Source organism: Ochotona curzoniae, unplaced genomic scaffold, assembly GCF_017591425.1.
Source record: "Ochotona curzoniae isolate NIBS_2020 unplaced genomic scaffold, NIBS_Ocur_1.0 contig_899, whole genome shotgun sequence".
NCBI lineage: Eukaryota > Metazoa > Chordata > Mammalia > Lagomorpha > Ochotonidae > Ochotona > Ochotona curzoniae.
Window position 1 is genome coordinate 2,307,938 of NW_024466605.1, and position 15,926 is coordinate 2,323,863.

Genomic DNA, 15,926 nt, shown 5'->3' on the forward strand with positions numbered 1-15,926 from the left:
CATTCCTGGCTGCCCCGCTTCTGATCTACTCCTTGCTAATGCGCCTGGGAAAGCTACGGCCGGTGGCCCAAGGGCTCAGGTCCCTGGCCAGGCTTGGCCGTGGCAGCCACTTGAAGTGAACCTGTGGACAGAAGGGCAGTTTCCCTCTCTCTTTGTCAAATAAATACGCCCTGAAGAGAAGGGGGTAAGGGGGAGGCTGAATCACAGAAAAAGCGGGGAGTTGGCAAAGTTCAAAGATATCAAACAAGAAATTCTGGAGAGATAAGAAAAAAATGCATAGGCAGGCCCAGGTCACAGGTAGCCGTCGTCAGAGGAGCAGTGGGGAGAGGGTGAGGGATGAGGAAATGAAGCAAACAGACTTGATGGGAAAGCAAGTACGGAAACAGCCAGACGGCTTACGGGAAAAAAAAAGCCTCTTTCTTTGCTTACTATTTCTCATTGTTGAGTAAAACTTGGCTAAAAGGAAATGCCTCAGTTTATAGGACAAAAAATTATGAAGGTGGTCACTGGCTTACAATGAGTAAGAAGGGCTGAAAATGGGTGCAGCCATGTCGCACTCCCCTCACACTAACCAACAATGGGTGCAGCAATGTCACATTCCTCTCACGCTAACCAACGAGCTGCTGCCAATGCATCCACATGCATGCTGCCTCATCTACTAAGCACCCTCCCCTGTTTTGTGCTGACCAGCATTTTGGGACACCCTGCCTCTTCCTGCTTCCCCAAACATAAAAGGGTAGGAAGGCAACATTTACATCAACACAGATGACACAGAGGTTGAAAGATTTTGCGGGGTCTCTAGAAATTTCTACTACCCAAGATACTCTACATAGTTGACAACAGACCTGGGAGAGCCCCTTCATCCCACCTTGAAAATGAGAGCAACAGCAACAACACAACACAACAAGTGCTGTGCAAGGACATCAAAGCAGCACAGAGGGGCAATGCTAAGGAGAATAGTGATTATCTCATTCTTGGTACTGGAAAACAGCCCAGAACAGGACAGCAACTGTACCAGGGGTCTGCTGATGAAGATAGCATTCTTATTTTTCAATTAAAACAAAAAAAGTAGGGTAATCAGATTTCAGTGTCAAAAACATCGTTCAAGAGTAGCGGTGTGGAGGCTGGGAGCAGCCTGGAGCGGTGAGAACGGGCGTGGTGCTTGGTGGGCATGAATGGCCACAGTGGGTTCATCAACAGGCAGTGGGAACTCACCAGAGGCCTGAGAGTGGGGCCCCATGGCCGCCTCTGAATAACACCTGATCGGAAGCAGGTGACGAGGTGGGGCAGCTCTGAAAAGGACATCACACACACACGCAGGTAAGTTCACAGAGATAACGCCAGGAGCATGTCAAGAAGGGTGCCCTGTCTCCTGCGGGGCACTTTCAGGGCCATCTGCAGCTGCCGGAGAATCCCAGATGGCCCCGAGCGGCTCCGTGCAATGTGCCTTTTGTTCTGCTCTTGCCAACCTTCCGGGGGTTTCTTGCTGAGTCATCTGGCTACTCCGTTCACTCCCAGCCCCTGACACATCACGGTGGACATCTGCAACGGCTGCCCCTTGCAGGCTGGTGGAGACTTCCTGAATGAGCAAGCCTGGGCCACTGGTCTTTCGTGAGCGTAGGCAGAGACAGTCACCAACGATGACATGCAAGCCAGTCCTGCTGCTCCAAGGTGAGGTGCCTTGAAGAAAACGGAAAATTAAAAATCAACCAAATTAAAAAGAAAATAAGAAATATAATGATGCACTATAAATTCTCCCACAATCTTTTAGCAAAGACTGAAAATTAATTCAAAGAGAAATTGTAAATGTGTCACTTCAGCTTTAAACAGACACCTTCCAAAATACTAAGAAAGGCCCCACAACAAGGTAGATCAATACTGTTGCAAACAAATCAACACTTTCTGAGATTCACAAAAAGCATTGTTTCTGACTGTCCAAAGCCCCTCGTGATTGGCTCTCGAATCTTCACCAAGGCCAGGGCAGGACACATATGCAGCGAATGCCACCTCCCTGTGCTCCCATCTTACTGGGAAGTAGCATGAGGTAATAGGCTGAAACTCAGTGGTCCAGTCAGTCACTGAGCTGCTAACTTGGAAAACCTCTTCCAGCCACAGGATTCTGAAAACCTGTTTCATCTACTGATAATAAAGGCTTGGTGCCACAGAACTGGCTCTGGGCATCGGCTTCTTCTGTTCTACTTTCTTACAAGGCAAACTGGCACCACAGCTGTCTGAACATGGCTTAAAATACAGCTGCCCAGGTCCTGTTCTGGCCTGGAGACATGTGTTAGTCCCTATAAAAACAAAATGTGGGGCCGTTCTGTGACACACTCCTGGCTGAAGAACTGCATCATGTCGGGAGCCACTCTGCAACCATATAATAAACAAAAGGGGCTAAGATGGCACTAGGTCCCCTGAGCTTGGTCAGACACCCATCAACCAACTGGCTTATCATTTTCTTTCCCTCTGAAAACTACCTCCTGGGGAAAGAGTCTGATATGAAGGTGAAGGCCAACATGTCAATTGGATAAATATTTCAACACAAATTATTTTGACTTAAATTTTGCACATTAGCTCCCAGAGATGTAAGCAGATCACAAATTGTAGGGCAATATTTGCCTCTATGTAGGCTGTTAAGATGAAGTGGCCAACCCCAAACCAAAGGCAGCCCACCCTTCCCAGGGGAGCAGAACTGGAACACGGAATACTCTACCTGCAGAGCGCGTGTCCTCCCTGGCTGCCGACCAGCTCTGCGGCCCCGGCTGGCTTCAAGGGCACTTCCTCCTCTGCTGCCCACACGGCGGCTGAGTGGCGAGGTGTACAGTCCCCTATCTGCCGCGGCATTCAGACTCAGTGACTGCGGGTGCCCGACGCCCCCAAAAACTAACGTCTGCTTCTGACAGAAGGGATACACATTTGGGTTCTGAGAGAGTAACACGCTGCTTCGTCTTGATGGATTTTGGTTGCAGACCCTCATCTAATTCCGCATGGCTTCAAACTGACTTTATTCAAAGTTTGTCATCAAATCAACAACACAGTTTTACTGGTTGGGTTTTTTTGTTTGTTTGCTTGTTTTCCTTTCTCCCACCAAAAAGCACGACTTGGTTGGATGAGCATCCCTGCCTGTAGCAGCAGTCTCCATTGCTTGGAACAAGCTGGACAAGCGGGTAGAGGTTCCCCAGAAAAGGCCAGCACCCATTAGAGATCCCCAGGACCCCTTTGGCGAAGCACCCAGCACATCAGCTTGACCGCTAGGGCTTACGTTGAGGAGGCACTCACAAAACAAGTAGCCAGCTAGAGAGCGTCACTCGGCATTACTTTATGTCATTAGATTTTCTGACACTAAGTTCATAACGTCCATTGTGCTGGAATTCCACAACTATAAACAACGAGCACCCACTTTCTGCCCTCTTGCCTTCAATCACATCGATGGTCGGAATCCTCCTAGTCATGTCAGTATCAACCTTCTCTCGCAGCTCGGAGGCCATGTGGGCTTTCCCAGGCCTTCCAAATTTTCAAGAGAGCATCTTCTGAGGGATCAACTTTCAGGTCTCCCAAGGGCAGGCAACAATCCCAACAGACACCTTCCTGACCCTGGGACCTCACTGCCTGTCATTACTTTCATCACAACCTCGGACAGAGTCTGAATCTCTGCTGCCTCCACTTCCCTTGAAAAAGGAGAATAGCTCTACCTACTTCAAAGGATCGTTCTGAGATTCAAATAGGTTAACATATAAAGGCACCTGCTGTGATGTCTGACACAGCTCCAGCACTGTATGGCTGGTAGTTCTTATTTTATTTAGCTCCAAATTCTCACGCTGTCTCACATGGACCCCATAGGTCTGTCCTACGGACTACCTACTACTCTAAACAGCTCTGATGTCTCCCTGTTGTATCGGATGTTTGCTCAATTGGTACAAACGTAGCTTGCCTGTATTAGCACAATGGATACCAAGGCCAGTCTCAAAAAGAGTACCATGTCCTCCCTGGCTCTGAGCTGCAATAGTTAAGTGCCCAAGAGGGAGCAGATGTTGGGCGTCACGGTGGGAGCACCTGGGCCAGAGCCTCCCTTCCTGCTGCTGAGCGCCCCAACAAGCAGCAGATGTCACAGAGGCTGGGCTCCTGCCCACTCCCCTGCCAGAGCCCAGGAATGAGTCCCCAGCCCCAGCTCTCTTGGGCTCTGAGGTGGTGAATCAGCACATGGAAGCTCTCTAAATAAATCATTTTTTAGGAAGGAATTAAAAAAAAAAAAACCTACAATTTTAAAAAAAGGAAACAAATGCCCAAGAAGGTGATACAAACAGTTTATATTCTAAGAGTTCCTGGTGGGCTAGACTGGCAACAGGCAGGGCAGCGGACAGCCTTGCACAGAGGTGGGGTCTTCAGCACCCCAAAGAGGGCATGCAAGTCCAGTCTGGGGGGTCCTACAAACATCTCCATGCTAGGCCCTGGGGACAGAGCAGTAAGGCAGAAGGGTCTGCACTCAGCTTCAGGGGCTCCCCAGAGAGCAAGGTCTGGTGGGGGTGGTGCTTCTCTTCCTGTGCTACCAACAGGGGCAGCAGGGGTCAGGGCTGTCACTCCAGCTCCACAGCTTTCCAAACACAAACAAACAGCTGCTATGAGAAAGTCAATCATTGTTCACAGACTGTAACACACGGTATTCTAAACTGGTTTCATTGCCCATAAAGCACATGAAGGAGATGTTCTCCACATGTCTTGATATAAACAGCGTGTAAGAGATCTTCAATATGATTAGAGTAGTTCTTCTGCAAGATTCTACATGCGGCTTACTAACCCATGTTCTGCCTGGCACCCCTCTGCTTTACTCTCCAGAACCCACCTCCCTCTACTTACAATCACTCACAGACATCAAAACTGCCTCAAGATGCACACGATGACAGAATCAGGCACCAGAATCAGGCAGGATGAACCAAGCACTAAAAAAAGGGGCATTTTCTTCTCCTTTCACATGACAACTCTACCATTCCTTCCCCAAGGAGCCCGCCTCTCAAAGAAAGAACTCGTGCAAATATTGACAGAGAATTCTTAATCCTTTCCTCTTCCCAAACCATGGACTACCAAACGGACAGCTTCAGTTCCAACGTGCTTTAATCAGCGTAAGACACAAGGCCATGCCCCATCATCCCCAACCCTTTCAATACAAGACCGTAACACACACCACCATCATAACTACACAGCCAATTAAGTCATCGACTGATTTAGGAAGCCACACTAAATAATTAAATCCAATCAAAACTTCATTCCTGAATGCTCAAATGACTGGACTTTCCACTGAATAATTGCTGAAGATATTAAACCACAAGCCAAACAAAAAAAAAAAAAAAAACTTGGCACACAAACCTTCTCCAACTGCCTACAATGGAGATAATGTACCATTAACACTCATATGCACGTTGATATTATGCAGGCTTCAACAGTGAAAAACTGGCCTTCATATTCCATTGTGTCGTTTGTTTACCCTCACAGACATTAAATATAGCAAGAGAGGAGCTTCTAAAAGGGAGCCATCCTCCAACGTCCTGGCACAACCTGTTCTTTAGGTGACAGTGACAGACAGCGGGAACTCAGAAACGACGGAGTACCTCAGTCAGGAGCTAACTGCAGGACTTTCAACACCAGTCTTCTCAACTCGAATACACACTGATTCTGAGTCATTTTATACCAATATCCTCCTTGCACAAAAGTGCAGTCAGGTACTTGTCCTGCTACTCCTCATTCAGATCCCTTCAAATGTAACCCATGTCTTCAAGCACTGTTGGCTTTTTTCTGTTTGTTTTTTCAGCAACCTGTGCTTTTTCTGAGGGGCGGGAGGAGATGTAGGGGGCAGGGGTATAAGATATCCCTGCAGGTCCCCTGAGACCCCGGGGGGTCCAGGCCTGGCACCGCCCCCCCCCAACTGCCTGGCATCACTTGTTCCTTCTTCCAATCCTACAGTCCAACTCTACAGCAGGAAGAGGCGCAGGCATTAGGGATCAGGTGGACCCTAGCACGAGCCAGAACCCTAAATAAGCCTGGCGCGTGGCTGCAGCAAGCAGCGGCTTCAATCCAGGCACAGGTGCGCTTCCACACCGAGCAATAACTTCCTGTCAGCTCGTGTGGGAGGGAGCCTCATCGCCTGCGATGGAGACCCGGTCTGCAGCAGGTGGCCACGGACCTGGCGAGGTGGACATCTCCCCATCCCGGGGGCGGGGACCACACCGCGACGGCCCCGAGGCCGGAAGGCACGTGAGGGGGTGTGCATTTTTTTTTTTTTTAAGAAGCTACACCAAAGTCTTAAAAAGAAAAAAAAAACCCAAGGTCACTGAACCTGACGATGCAACCGTGGCCTCACAACCGCTCCCCTCGCCTCGGCCCCGCGTGCAGAGCTGCCCCGCCCCGCCCCCTGCGCGCCCTCGGGACGGAAACGCGACCCCTCCTCCCACGCTGGGCGCCCGCGGGCCGCGGGTTCGAGGCCGGGGCGGGGCGGCGCCGCGGGGGAGGGGAGGGCAACGGGCCTCACTCACGCGCCCGGGGGGCGGCACCGGGGCCGTCGCGGCGTCGCTCCCGTTTAAAAACTGACACGGGGTGGGGGGCGGGGTAGGGGGAGAGGAAGGGGAAAAAAAAAAAAAAGACCTGGCTCCTCGTTTCATCCGGAAACCCACGGGCCGGCAGGAAATGACGAAGGCAGAGGTCGTCCGGGTCCGTTCCGTGAACCGGTCCGGGCGCGCCCCGGGGCCGCGACTCCGGGGAAAAGAGCCTCCCCACGAGCGGAGCCGCGTGCCGCCTCCGGAGCCAGCAGCGTGAGTGGCCCCGGTCCCCCCGCGCCTCCCGGTGCCGGCGGCCCCGCGTCACCCGGCCCCGCCTCCGCCCCGCCCCGGCCCGCCCGCACCGCGCGGGGGTGGCGGGGAGGGGCCGGCCGGAGCGCCCCGGGCCCGGAGGCCGCCAGCCCGGCGCACCTGCCCTGGCCGCCCGCCCGCTCGCAGGGTCGGGGGCTGAGGCGCCGAGCGGCGAGGACGCAGGGCCTGTGGCTGACACCCGGTGTTATCCGGGAGGAGCTGGGCGACCTGGCCAGGTCGGGGCCGCGGCCAGAGTTGAGGTGTGGGCGTCAAGTGTATGCGTGTCCTGTGTGTGTGTGTGTGGGGCCATCAGGTGTACGCGTGTCCTGTATGTGTGGCAGTCAGGTGTACGTGTGTCCTCAGTGTGTGTGTGGTAGTCGGGTGTACGTGTGACTGTGTGTGGCAGTCAGGTGTACATATGTCCCGTGTGTGTGGCAGTCAGGTGTTCAGGTGTACACGTGTCCTGTGTGTGTGGCAGTCGGGTGTACCTGTGTCCTCTGTGTGTGTGTGGCAGTCAGGTATACACGTGTCCTGTGTGTGTGTTTGGGCATCAGATGTGTGTGAGTGTCCTGTGTGTGACCATCAGGTGTATGCATGTCTTATGTGTGGCAGTCAGGTGTATGAGTGTCCTGTGTGTGTCCTGTGTAACTGTCAGGTGTATGCATGTCATGTGTGTGTGTGTGTGAGAGAGAGACCACCCGCACGCTCTAGGAGTGGTTGTGACCAACTTATGCAAGCTACACCCACACCCACACCCACACCCGTGGGTCCCCTGCGTGCTAGAGGAGCCTTACCCTGCCCCATGCTGGTTACCTGGGCCAGGTGTGCTTGCCCTGTGGGCTCCAGGCTTGCACCATCTTCTCAGAGCAGGGAAAAAAGAAGCCATCAGGTTCTCTATTATAAACAAACTGAGTCACCCCAACCTGGATTTCTAGCAGGAAAATAAGGTTTTCTGTAGGACACCAGAACAAGCGATGGCCTGGTTTCATAACCAACAACGAGGTTAGAGTCACAGAAAGTCCCTCCCAAATCCTTGAGTCTCGACTTAAATCAGGCCCTGGTAATGAACGTGTCTGGAGTTTGCTTGCGGACTGAATTCGTTGCCTCTCAGCACCTCCAAGCCTGAAATTCCAGGGAAAAGCAGGGGTGGGGTCAGAGTGGGAAAAGGTCAGTTTTCTCCACCAAACAGCCCCGACTGACATGCCTGAGCGCGTGACTGGCTGTATTGGCGATCTTGCTAAAACATTAACTTGCCAGGAGTGGGCATGCTCACAGCCCTGGGCATTTTTTCTTGTCAACTCCAGAGGAGGACTACGGTGGTATGCGGGTCAGTCAGTGGCTACAGGTGTGTGTGTGTGTGTACGTGTACGTACACACATGCTGGGTCCGTGTCCTGCAGGGAGGGGCGGCCCTGTCGCTACTGAGGACAGGACAGGTCCTTGGTGCAAATCTTTCACAACCACATTGCTAAAAATAACTCAAGTGGCATGTCCCTGGAAGATATGTGCCGCTGTAGACCAGTCCCATGGTATAATTCATGTGAAAACATGGCCATTCTGGGTCAGCAGGAGTTGGAAATCCTTTTCTAAAGATCATGAAGGAGCAACAGGAGGAAGTCAGGCTTGTGATAGAGACACCAGCACTTCCCAGAGCGGTATGTGAGCAACAAGGCAGCCTATTCGTGCCACTGGGCAGCTGGAAAATAGGAGACAGCAGGTGAACTGGTTGCATACATTGCGGCCATTGCAGTCTTGCCCACCATTCTCTTCCAGGTTTGTTAGCAATTTCCCATGCTAAATGCTGTCAACGTTGTACTGTTCCAGCTGCTTTAAGACAGCTTTTTTGTTTGTTTGTTTGTTTTTGGAAGCCAAATATGGCTGTTGCCACTGTATGCTTTGGCACAAGCAGAATTTGAGCTTACTGTAAGTCAGGCTGATGGCTGTGGAGTGTGGGCTTTTCCAAGTCGTGTTGAAAGCAAGCTGATGACGTGCTGTGAAGTCATGCTTTCACATCCAGACAGATGCTGCTGTTGGGTCTGAAGGGGTAAACTGAACTGTGCCTCCTGCTCTCAAGCAAGCTAAAAAATAATAATAACCTTTGTGATAGGAATTGAGTGTGGTCTAATGTTTATGTATTTAGATCTAATGTCTTGTTTTTTAAAATGTGTGTTGTGCTGTCACTGTTCCCCTGCTGGTTGCGGGAGATCAGTCTTTGTGTTCATGAGATATAGGTGGATATTCTAAAGAAAACGCTCTCTCCCTGCACAAAGTTTAAGGGAAATGTCGTCATTGACGCTCACTGCAAGTGAATGAAATTTCAGATGCCGGGAAGGGAGAGCCGGAGAGGAAGGGAAGTGGAAGGCTGGTTCTGATCGCTGAGCCCTACGTGCAAGAACAAAGCCTGCAGGCTCCCCGTGGTTGCACTTCAAGGTGCTGGGTGGAGGAATGTCTCCCTGCTGTGAGCGGCCTGGGGACTTGCAGGGTGGCAGCTCAGCCATTCCAGAGACTCTTGGTATCTAGAAATGATGGACTGTCTTGTTCCTAGAGACGCCATGATCAGCTAGCATTTGTTCACCTTCTCCCCTTCCTCGCACAGTGTATCATTTGCACTCAGACTAGGTCAAAGCCTTCGGTTACTCTTATTCCCTGTTGGATAATACTTGATGTTACCACTCCTAGGGGTCCGTGGGAATGTCTCAAGAATGCATTTCCTTGAATAGAAGACACAGCTGTGTAAATAGCAAAAAGTCACTTTTTATCCCATCTGCCTCCTTCCAGCCTGAGCGCCATGCCACAGTTGATGGAGAGGTCCTGGGGTAGGAAGGACACAGCCCCGGGGTCCTTTCTGTGGTCCTGAGTGCCACCTTGTTCTCTTAGTGTCATAGCCAGATGTTCTCATCTGAGGCAGCGTGGCTTTGATCTGGGTGACAGTTCCAATTAGGGGGGGCCATTGTCTTCACCTACCCTCCTGTTGGAGGTTGTGCTGTTCCAAAGTCCAGAAGAAAGGGGGATATGTTACATACTGGTCTGCCTGCTCTCCATGGGCCACACTGAAAACAAGTTTGTGCTCAGCGGGCCATGTCAGGTGATTAGGTAAAACCCTCGCTGACGGCACTGCCAGGGCAGTGTGAAGCCAGAGCCAGAGGGTCACACATCACACGTGGGAAAAGCAAGCACTGATTTCCTCTCTTTCTGTCTCTCTCAGCCTATGGCTGCCAGTTACGGAGTGATGGAAGATGACAGCTCCATGGATTACACAGTGCACGAGGCCTGGAATGAAGCCACCAATGTCTACTTGATAGTGATCCTTGTCAGCTTTGGGCTCTTCATGTATGCCAAGAGGTAGGCTCTCCCACACTCACAAGCTCAGGCAGGATGATCCCGAGTGTCAGGGAGAATGCCATTCCCGCCCTGAAAAGCAGGTACTATCTCCACTCATCTCCTTCAGGCACTGATGGCCAAGGCAGAACTTTGAAAACCCCATTCCTGGGCTGCTGTGGTGGCTCAGTGGGAAGGTGTAAGAACAGCCCAGTTTTGTCATTTGGCCCATGTTTCTTTGGCCCAGGTCTCTGCAGTGTATCCAGAGCACATCTGTAGCACATCTTTGCCTAGCCTAAACGTGACAATGCCATAGTGCTGTTTAAACATAGTGCTATCCTTGTCTGATTACATGTCTGTCCATCCCACAGAAGCCTCAGTCACTTGAGAACAAGGACCTTGGCTTTCACCTTTGTGTCCTAGGTGTGCCGGGTGGCGTAAATCCTCAATGAGTGTGTCCTGCCTTATTGCCAGATGTCATAGCCTAATTCATGTAACTGTTCTCTTCCACACTCCCTGGCACTCTTCCCCTAAGCCTAGTTAAAAAAACAAAACAAAACTAGAGAGTGTGCGTTAGAGAGAAGAGCAGTGTGAATGGGCTGGGCTGTGTCTGCTCCAGACTGGCAGTAACTGGGGGAAATGCCTTTTCTGGCCCTTGGCCTCGGGAACTTGGGGAGGTTGGTGGTGGGAGGAGATGCCGCACATCTGCACTGAGCAATCTGCAGGTAACAGTCTGCTGCTCGCAACAGCTGCTGCCTCCTCCCCACTTGCCTTTCTGAAGCAAAAGCATGCTCGCTGTGCTTTGCAGTGTTTATTTTGAGAGGCAGACAGAGAAAGAAAAGTCCCATCCCACAGTTCCCTTCCCAGATGTGTGCAAGGGACCAGGGCCAAAGCTGGAAAACAGGAATACAGCTCAGATGTTGCCATAAGAGGAGCAGGAACCCAGCCCTGCTAACCCTCACCAGGGTTCACTTCACCTGCAGGAAGTCGGAGTCGGAAGTGGAGTTGGGGGGTGGATCCCTGCAGGCACTCCAGCGTGGGGTGCTAGTGTCGGAATGCACAGCCTCGTCACCACACCAAACATGTGCCGCCTTGATTCTCAATGGATGTACACAGGAAGGCCAGGCTGTTGTTAGAGCTGAGGTAGATTTTTATTCAGTATTTTCAGGAATCAGCGTGTGCTGAAGTTCAGCTTGTCCTCCCAACCCCAGTACTTCATCTTTCTTTAGATGACATGAGAGGAAAGCAGCAGGAGGTGTCTCTTTGCTTGTGCATGTCTGCCCTGCACTGACTGGCTTGGAGAAGGTTTGGAAAGGTGGTGATGGAAACACTTCATTGTGTTAGATGGATGAGTGGAGCTGTCACCTTTTCTCTCCCACAGCCCTGGGACTGGATGTGTATAGCCTCATAATTTTTCATTCATTTTTACTTTTTATGTGAAAGGAAAAGACAGACGACAGGGGACTACAACACCAGGGCTGAACCAGGCCATAGCCAGTTACCCAGAGCTTAATCCAGGTCTTCCATGTGAGTGGCAGGAACTCATGTGTTTGAGCCATTGCCTGCTGCATCCCAGTCACGTTAGCAAGAAACTTCAATTAGAAGTAGAGCCAGGACTCCCACCTGGACATTCTGGGTGGTGTCCCACATGGCATCCAGGACACTGTACCCTTCATTTTAGGCAAGGAAGTGTCTCACAAAGACGAAATAGAAAATCCAGCAGGCTGGTTGTCATGTTAGTCCCTTTAATGGAGCTGCTGCTGATTGAGGTCATAAAACTGATCATTTTGTGGCTTTCACACCGATCTCTCTGCCATACTGATTTTGTGTTTTAGGAATAAAAGGAGAATAATGAGGATATTTAGCGTGCCTCCCACAGAAGCAGCTTCGTCAGAGCCCAACTTCTATGACACAATCAGCAAAATTCGTTTAAGACAACAACTGGAGATGTATTCCATTTGTAAGTATATGACATGCTGAGCTATATACACAAACATCATGTTTACAACAAATGCTATAAAAATGGACTCCATTGAGTAAAAGATCATCCGGAAGGATTACAGGGCCCGCCTTTGATTAGCAGTTAAGGCCCTGCTTAGGAACCCTCCACCCTGACTCCTGTGCTTCCACCTTGGCTTCCTGCTAAGGTGCTTCATGGGGGGGTGGGTTTGGGGGCTCGGGCTCTGCCACCCATGTGGGAGTCCCAGCTCCTGTCTTCAATGTGGCCTAACCCCTTCTGCTGCAGGTGTTTGGGAAGTGAACCAGTAGTTAGAAAATCTCTATTCTCTCTCTCACACACTCTCTGCCTTTCAAATAAAATGGAGATGAGTAAGTAAAAATGTGCAAAATTCTCTGAACATTTGTAAGATTTATGAATAAGAAGTGTCACCCTGCAGCTGTGTGGGTTGGGTATCCCACAGCAGGCTGACAGGGCTGGAGGTTCCATTTCTTCTCTGCACATGCCCTGTCTCCAGATCTGGTAGCCCCGTACTGCTCTGTCTCCCTCCCTCTCCCTGGGAACCTAGTGTGGCAAGCGTGTCTGATTTTCAGGCCCATGTGATTTGGCTGAGTCAGGTAATCCTGAGTAATCTGCCCAGCTCAAAGTCTTTACCTTAATCACATCTCAGTGCCCCTTTGCCCTGCCAGGTATGTTCCCAGGCTACAGCGTTGGAACACGGGCGTCTCTGAAGCCATTGTTCTTAGGAGCAGGTGTGATAGATCTGCACATTCCGTGAACCCCAGCCTAGTGCATATCTTGGGATGTAGCTTGCCCGGCAGAGTCTGGTGGTTGGAGAGAGAATTCCAAACTAAATTCCTTTTGTGGGTCCCAGAGTTGCAAGGTTAATGCCACAGAAGCCTAGATCCACCCTGAGCAGCATCAACCATGAGTATCCCTTTCTTGGTGAGTGAAATTTTAGAAGAAGTTGAAGTTTTAAAGCTAAGCAGTGGATACCATTCACATGGACCTTCAGTCATGCAGTATTTTTTTTTTTCCTTCCAGTTTCAGGTTAAGATGGCTTTACATCGATAAACATTTCTTAAAAGTACAAATAAAAGGATGCTACAATTGTTTTTCCTACTGGTTTATATTGTTGGCATTTATGTTCAACAATAAATCTAGGGTGGACAAAAACATTGTTATGGTGGAAAGGGGAGTAGAACATCACAGAGCATTCGCGTTAATAGCTTCATGGATGTTGACCCAGAATGTTACAGCTCTAAATAATGCTGATTGACAGCTCCTGACCACAAACATGCAAGTGACTGTCAGCGGGGTTGAGAAACAAGGGTGTCATAAAAGTACAATAACTTTGCTCTAGAGAAATAAGTTGTTTCATTCTGCACTGCTTCTGGCCTGAGAACAGTGGCCTGACTGTGCTGCAGTCATCCTGGCCAGGAATCGTGCGGTGTCAGTAATGATCTCTTCTCCTTTTCCTTGTCGGTGCTGTGCTTGGGCTAGCACGGAAGTATGAGTACCAGCAGCAGCAGCCGCAGGGCCCCGCCGACAGTGTGCAGCTCTCCTTGGAATGAGGCCTTGGGACGCAAGTGACCTGAAAGACTGTGGAAGCCGTGTGGTAGTGAGCTCCCAGCTTCCGACTAGATCATGACGAAGAACTGCTGCCTGCCTGCGTAAAGTCATTTTACATGGTGTGTGTGAGAGTGAGTGTGTGAGTGATAACGCTGCTGTTTCATATCCGCAGCTGTCTCAGAGCCAGCCGGCTCCGTTAACCCACAGAGCCACACAGCCAGGAAGATGCCTGTGACTCCACACAGGATTTCTGTAGGACACAATCCGTCAAAAGAAAGACATCACTGGATACAAGAACCCTGGAACTGGTGTCATTTAGATCAGAGTATTTTTACAAGATGAAGAAAATGGAGGGCCAGCCACTGGAGTGGCTTCCTTTTAGCCTCGCATGGGAGGCAAGCTGACTTGTGTCCTCATCGCTGCTGGGAATGACTGTAGCTGCATGAATGCTCTTCAGAACCACGTGGCTGTCTCCCTGCGTCCTGAAGCACGCCCTTGTGCTAATTTTGGAAGCCTCTGTAACTGGATTTTTTTGTTGTTCTGTAGATGTGATCCTTAGGAGTTTCTGTTTTGTTTTTTAATCCCCTGGTTTAATTTCTACCAGATGGGTCTTTCTTCAGAAATGGACACTCCTATGTTGGTGTTGGCAGCTTGCTTTCCAGTCTGTTATTACCATTGTTTAATGGTACTCTCTGGTTACTTCTGCTCTTTTAACATAATAAGCTTTTCTGAAGACCCTCCCATTTTCTACTATACAATGTATATTTTTTTAATTGAAATGGAAGCAGCCAGAGATACTTGTGGAAAGTTCAACAGGTAGTGTAACTCAATCCATTTTTGATTAAACCTCTTCTTTCCTAGTATTATTTTCATTTCTCCTTATTACTGTGAAATTAAATAATCTTTAAGTGGAAATTAAGGTTTCAGCCAAATAAACTCATTCAGGGGCTTTGAATTTACTTTTAAAATGTATATAATTTGGGGCCAGTGTTGTGGTAGAGCTAGTAAAGGTACCGCCTATGATATCAACATCCCATATGGGTGCTGCTTCTGTCCCAGCTGCTCCACTACTGATTCAGATGGAAAGAGCAGCAGAAGACAGTCCAAGTGTTTGGGGCCCTGGTGTCCATGTGGAAGACCAGGTGTAGCTGCTGGCTACTGGCTCCGGCCTGGCCATTGCGGTCATCTGAGGAGTAAACCAACATAGGCGATCTCTCTGAGTCCCTCTCACTCCGTAACGCTATCACTGAAAAAATGCTTATATCCAATTCTAAAAGTTTTTTCTTTCTTTTTTTTTTTTTTAAAGATTTATTTATTTTCATTGCAAAGTCAGATATATACAAAGAAGAGGAGCGACAGAGAGAAATATCTTCCGTCTGATGATTCACTCCCCAAGTGAGCCACCACAGCCAGTGCTATGCTGATCTGGAGCCAAGAGCCAGGAACCTCTTCCAGGTCTCCCACATGGGTGCAGGGTCCCAAAGCTTTGGGCCGTCCTCGACTGCCTTCCCAGGCCACAAGCAGGGAGCTGGATGGGAAGCAGGACTGCCAGGATTAGAAACGATGTCCATATGGGATCCTGGTGCGTTCAAGGTGAGGACTTTAGCTGGTAGGCCATGCGCTGGGCCCTAAAAGTTTTTTCTAAATGCGTATTATGAAAAACAACAGGCACTGAGACTTAGCTTTCAGTTACATTTCCTCAACAGACTCTGAAGTCTCCTCATAACGGGATAGAGTGAATTGTTGATCAAATATAACAGTTCTTCCCCAAGTCACAAATTAGTTTGCACTACCTACACCTAGAATTAAATACTGGTCAAAGGATTGTAAATGGCTTTAATTACGGGATGGAGGTAACTGAGTTACCAGGGGACAGCCTCTTGCACTCTGCTCTGCTCCACAGGAAACACACAGTAATTGTGTGGACAGAGAAGTGGATTGGGGTGGGAGTGGCTTCCCTGTCACCAACATGGGACACGCCGCATACGCCCAGCCTGGGCCTGAAACACTTGCCCGCTCCAGAGGTATCTAAAAATAGTCACACACAGATCTGATTCGCCTCCATCAGATCAAGACAGCCCTAGGTGCAACCAGCTGGCCTTTGGGGAGCAAGCGAGAGACAACTGACTAATGAGCCAGCCGCAAACACTCGCAGCCTCCTTTGTATCAGCTGCCCTTTTCCAAACCCTTGGAGACTCCAGCTCAGTGCACAGCGGGAGCGCATGAAGTGCTGGGTTGGCTCAG

At 50.0% G+C, this 15,926-nt stretch overlaps 2 protein-coding genes across 3 annotated transcripts in view; one reads left to right on the forward strand and one right to left on the reverse strand.

Moving 5' to 3' along the window:
• Positions 1-6,265, reverse strand: part of SLC20A2 (solute carrier family 20 member 2) — an 89,193-nt gene extending 82,928 nt beyond the window's left edge. The window contains exons 1-2 of the mRNA XM_040994180.1: positions 2,714-6,265; positions 1,216-1,680 (exon numbers count right to left, since the gene is read on the reverse strand). The gene's annotated coding sequence lies outside the window, so the exon portion shown is untranslated. The remainder of the gene's footprint in view (positions 1-1,215; positions 1,681-2,713) is intronic.
• A 458-nt stretch (positions 6,266-6,723) lies between these two features.
• Positions 6,724-14,633, forward strand: SMIM19 (small integral membrane protein 19). 2 transcript variants are annotated; one of them, XM_040994181.1, is made up of 4 exons: positions 6,724-6,800; positions 10,041-10,177; positions 11,989-12,113; positions 13,614-14,633. In XM_040994181.1, the coding sequence occupies exons 2-4, from the start codon at positions 10,044-10,046 to the stop codon at positions 13,682-13,684; spliced, it is 330 nt and encodes a 109-aa protein (XP_040850115.1). In that variant the 5' UTR covers positions 6,724-6,800; positions 10,041-10,043; the 3' UTR covers positions 13,685-14,633. The 2 variants fall into 2 exon arrangements, with proteins under 2 accessions (XP_040850115.1, XP_040850117.1); XM_040994183.1 differs by lacking the exon at positions 6,724-6,800 and adding an exon at positions 7,038-7,096.
• Positions 14,634-15,926: the final 1,293 nt, after the last annotated feature.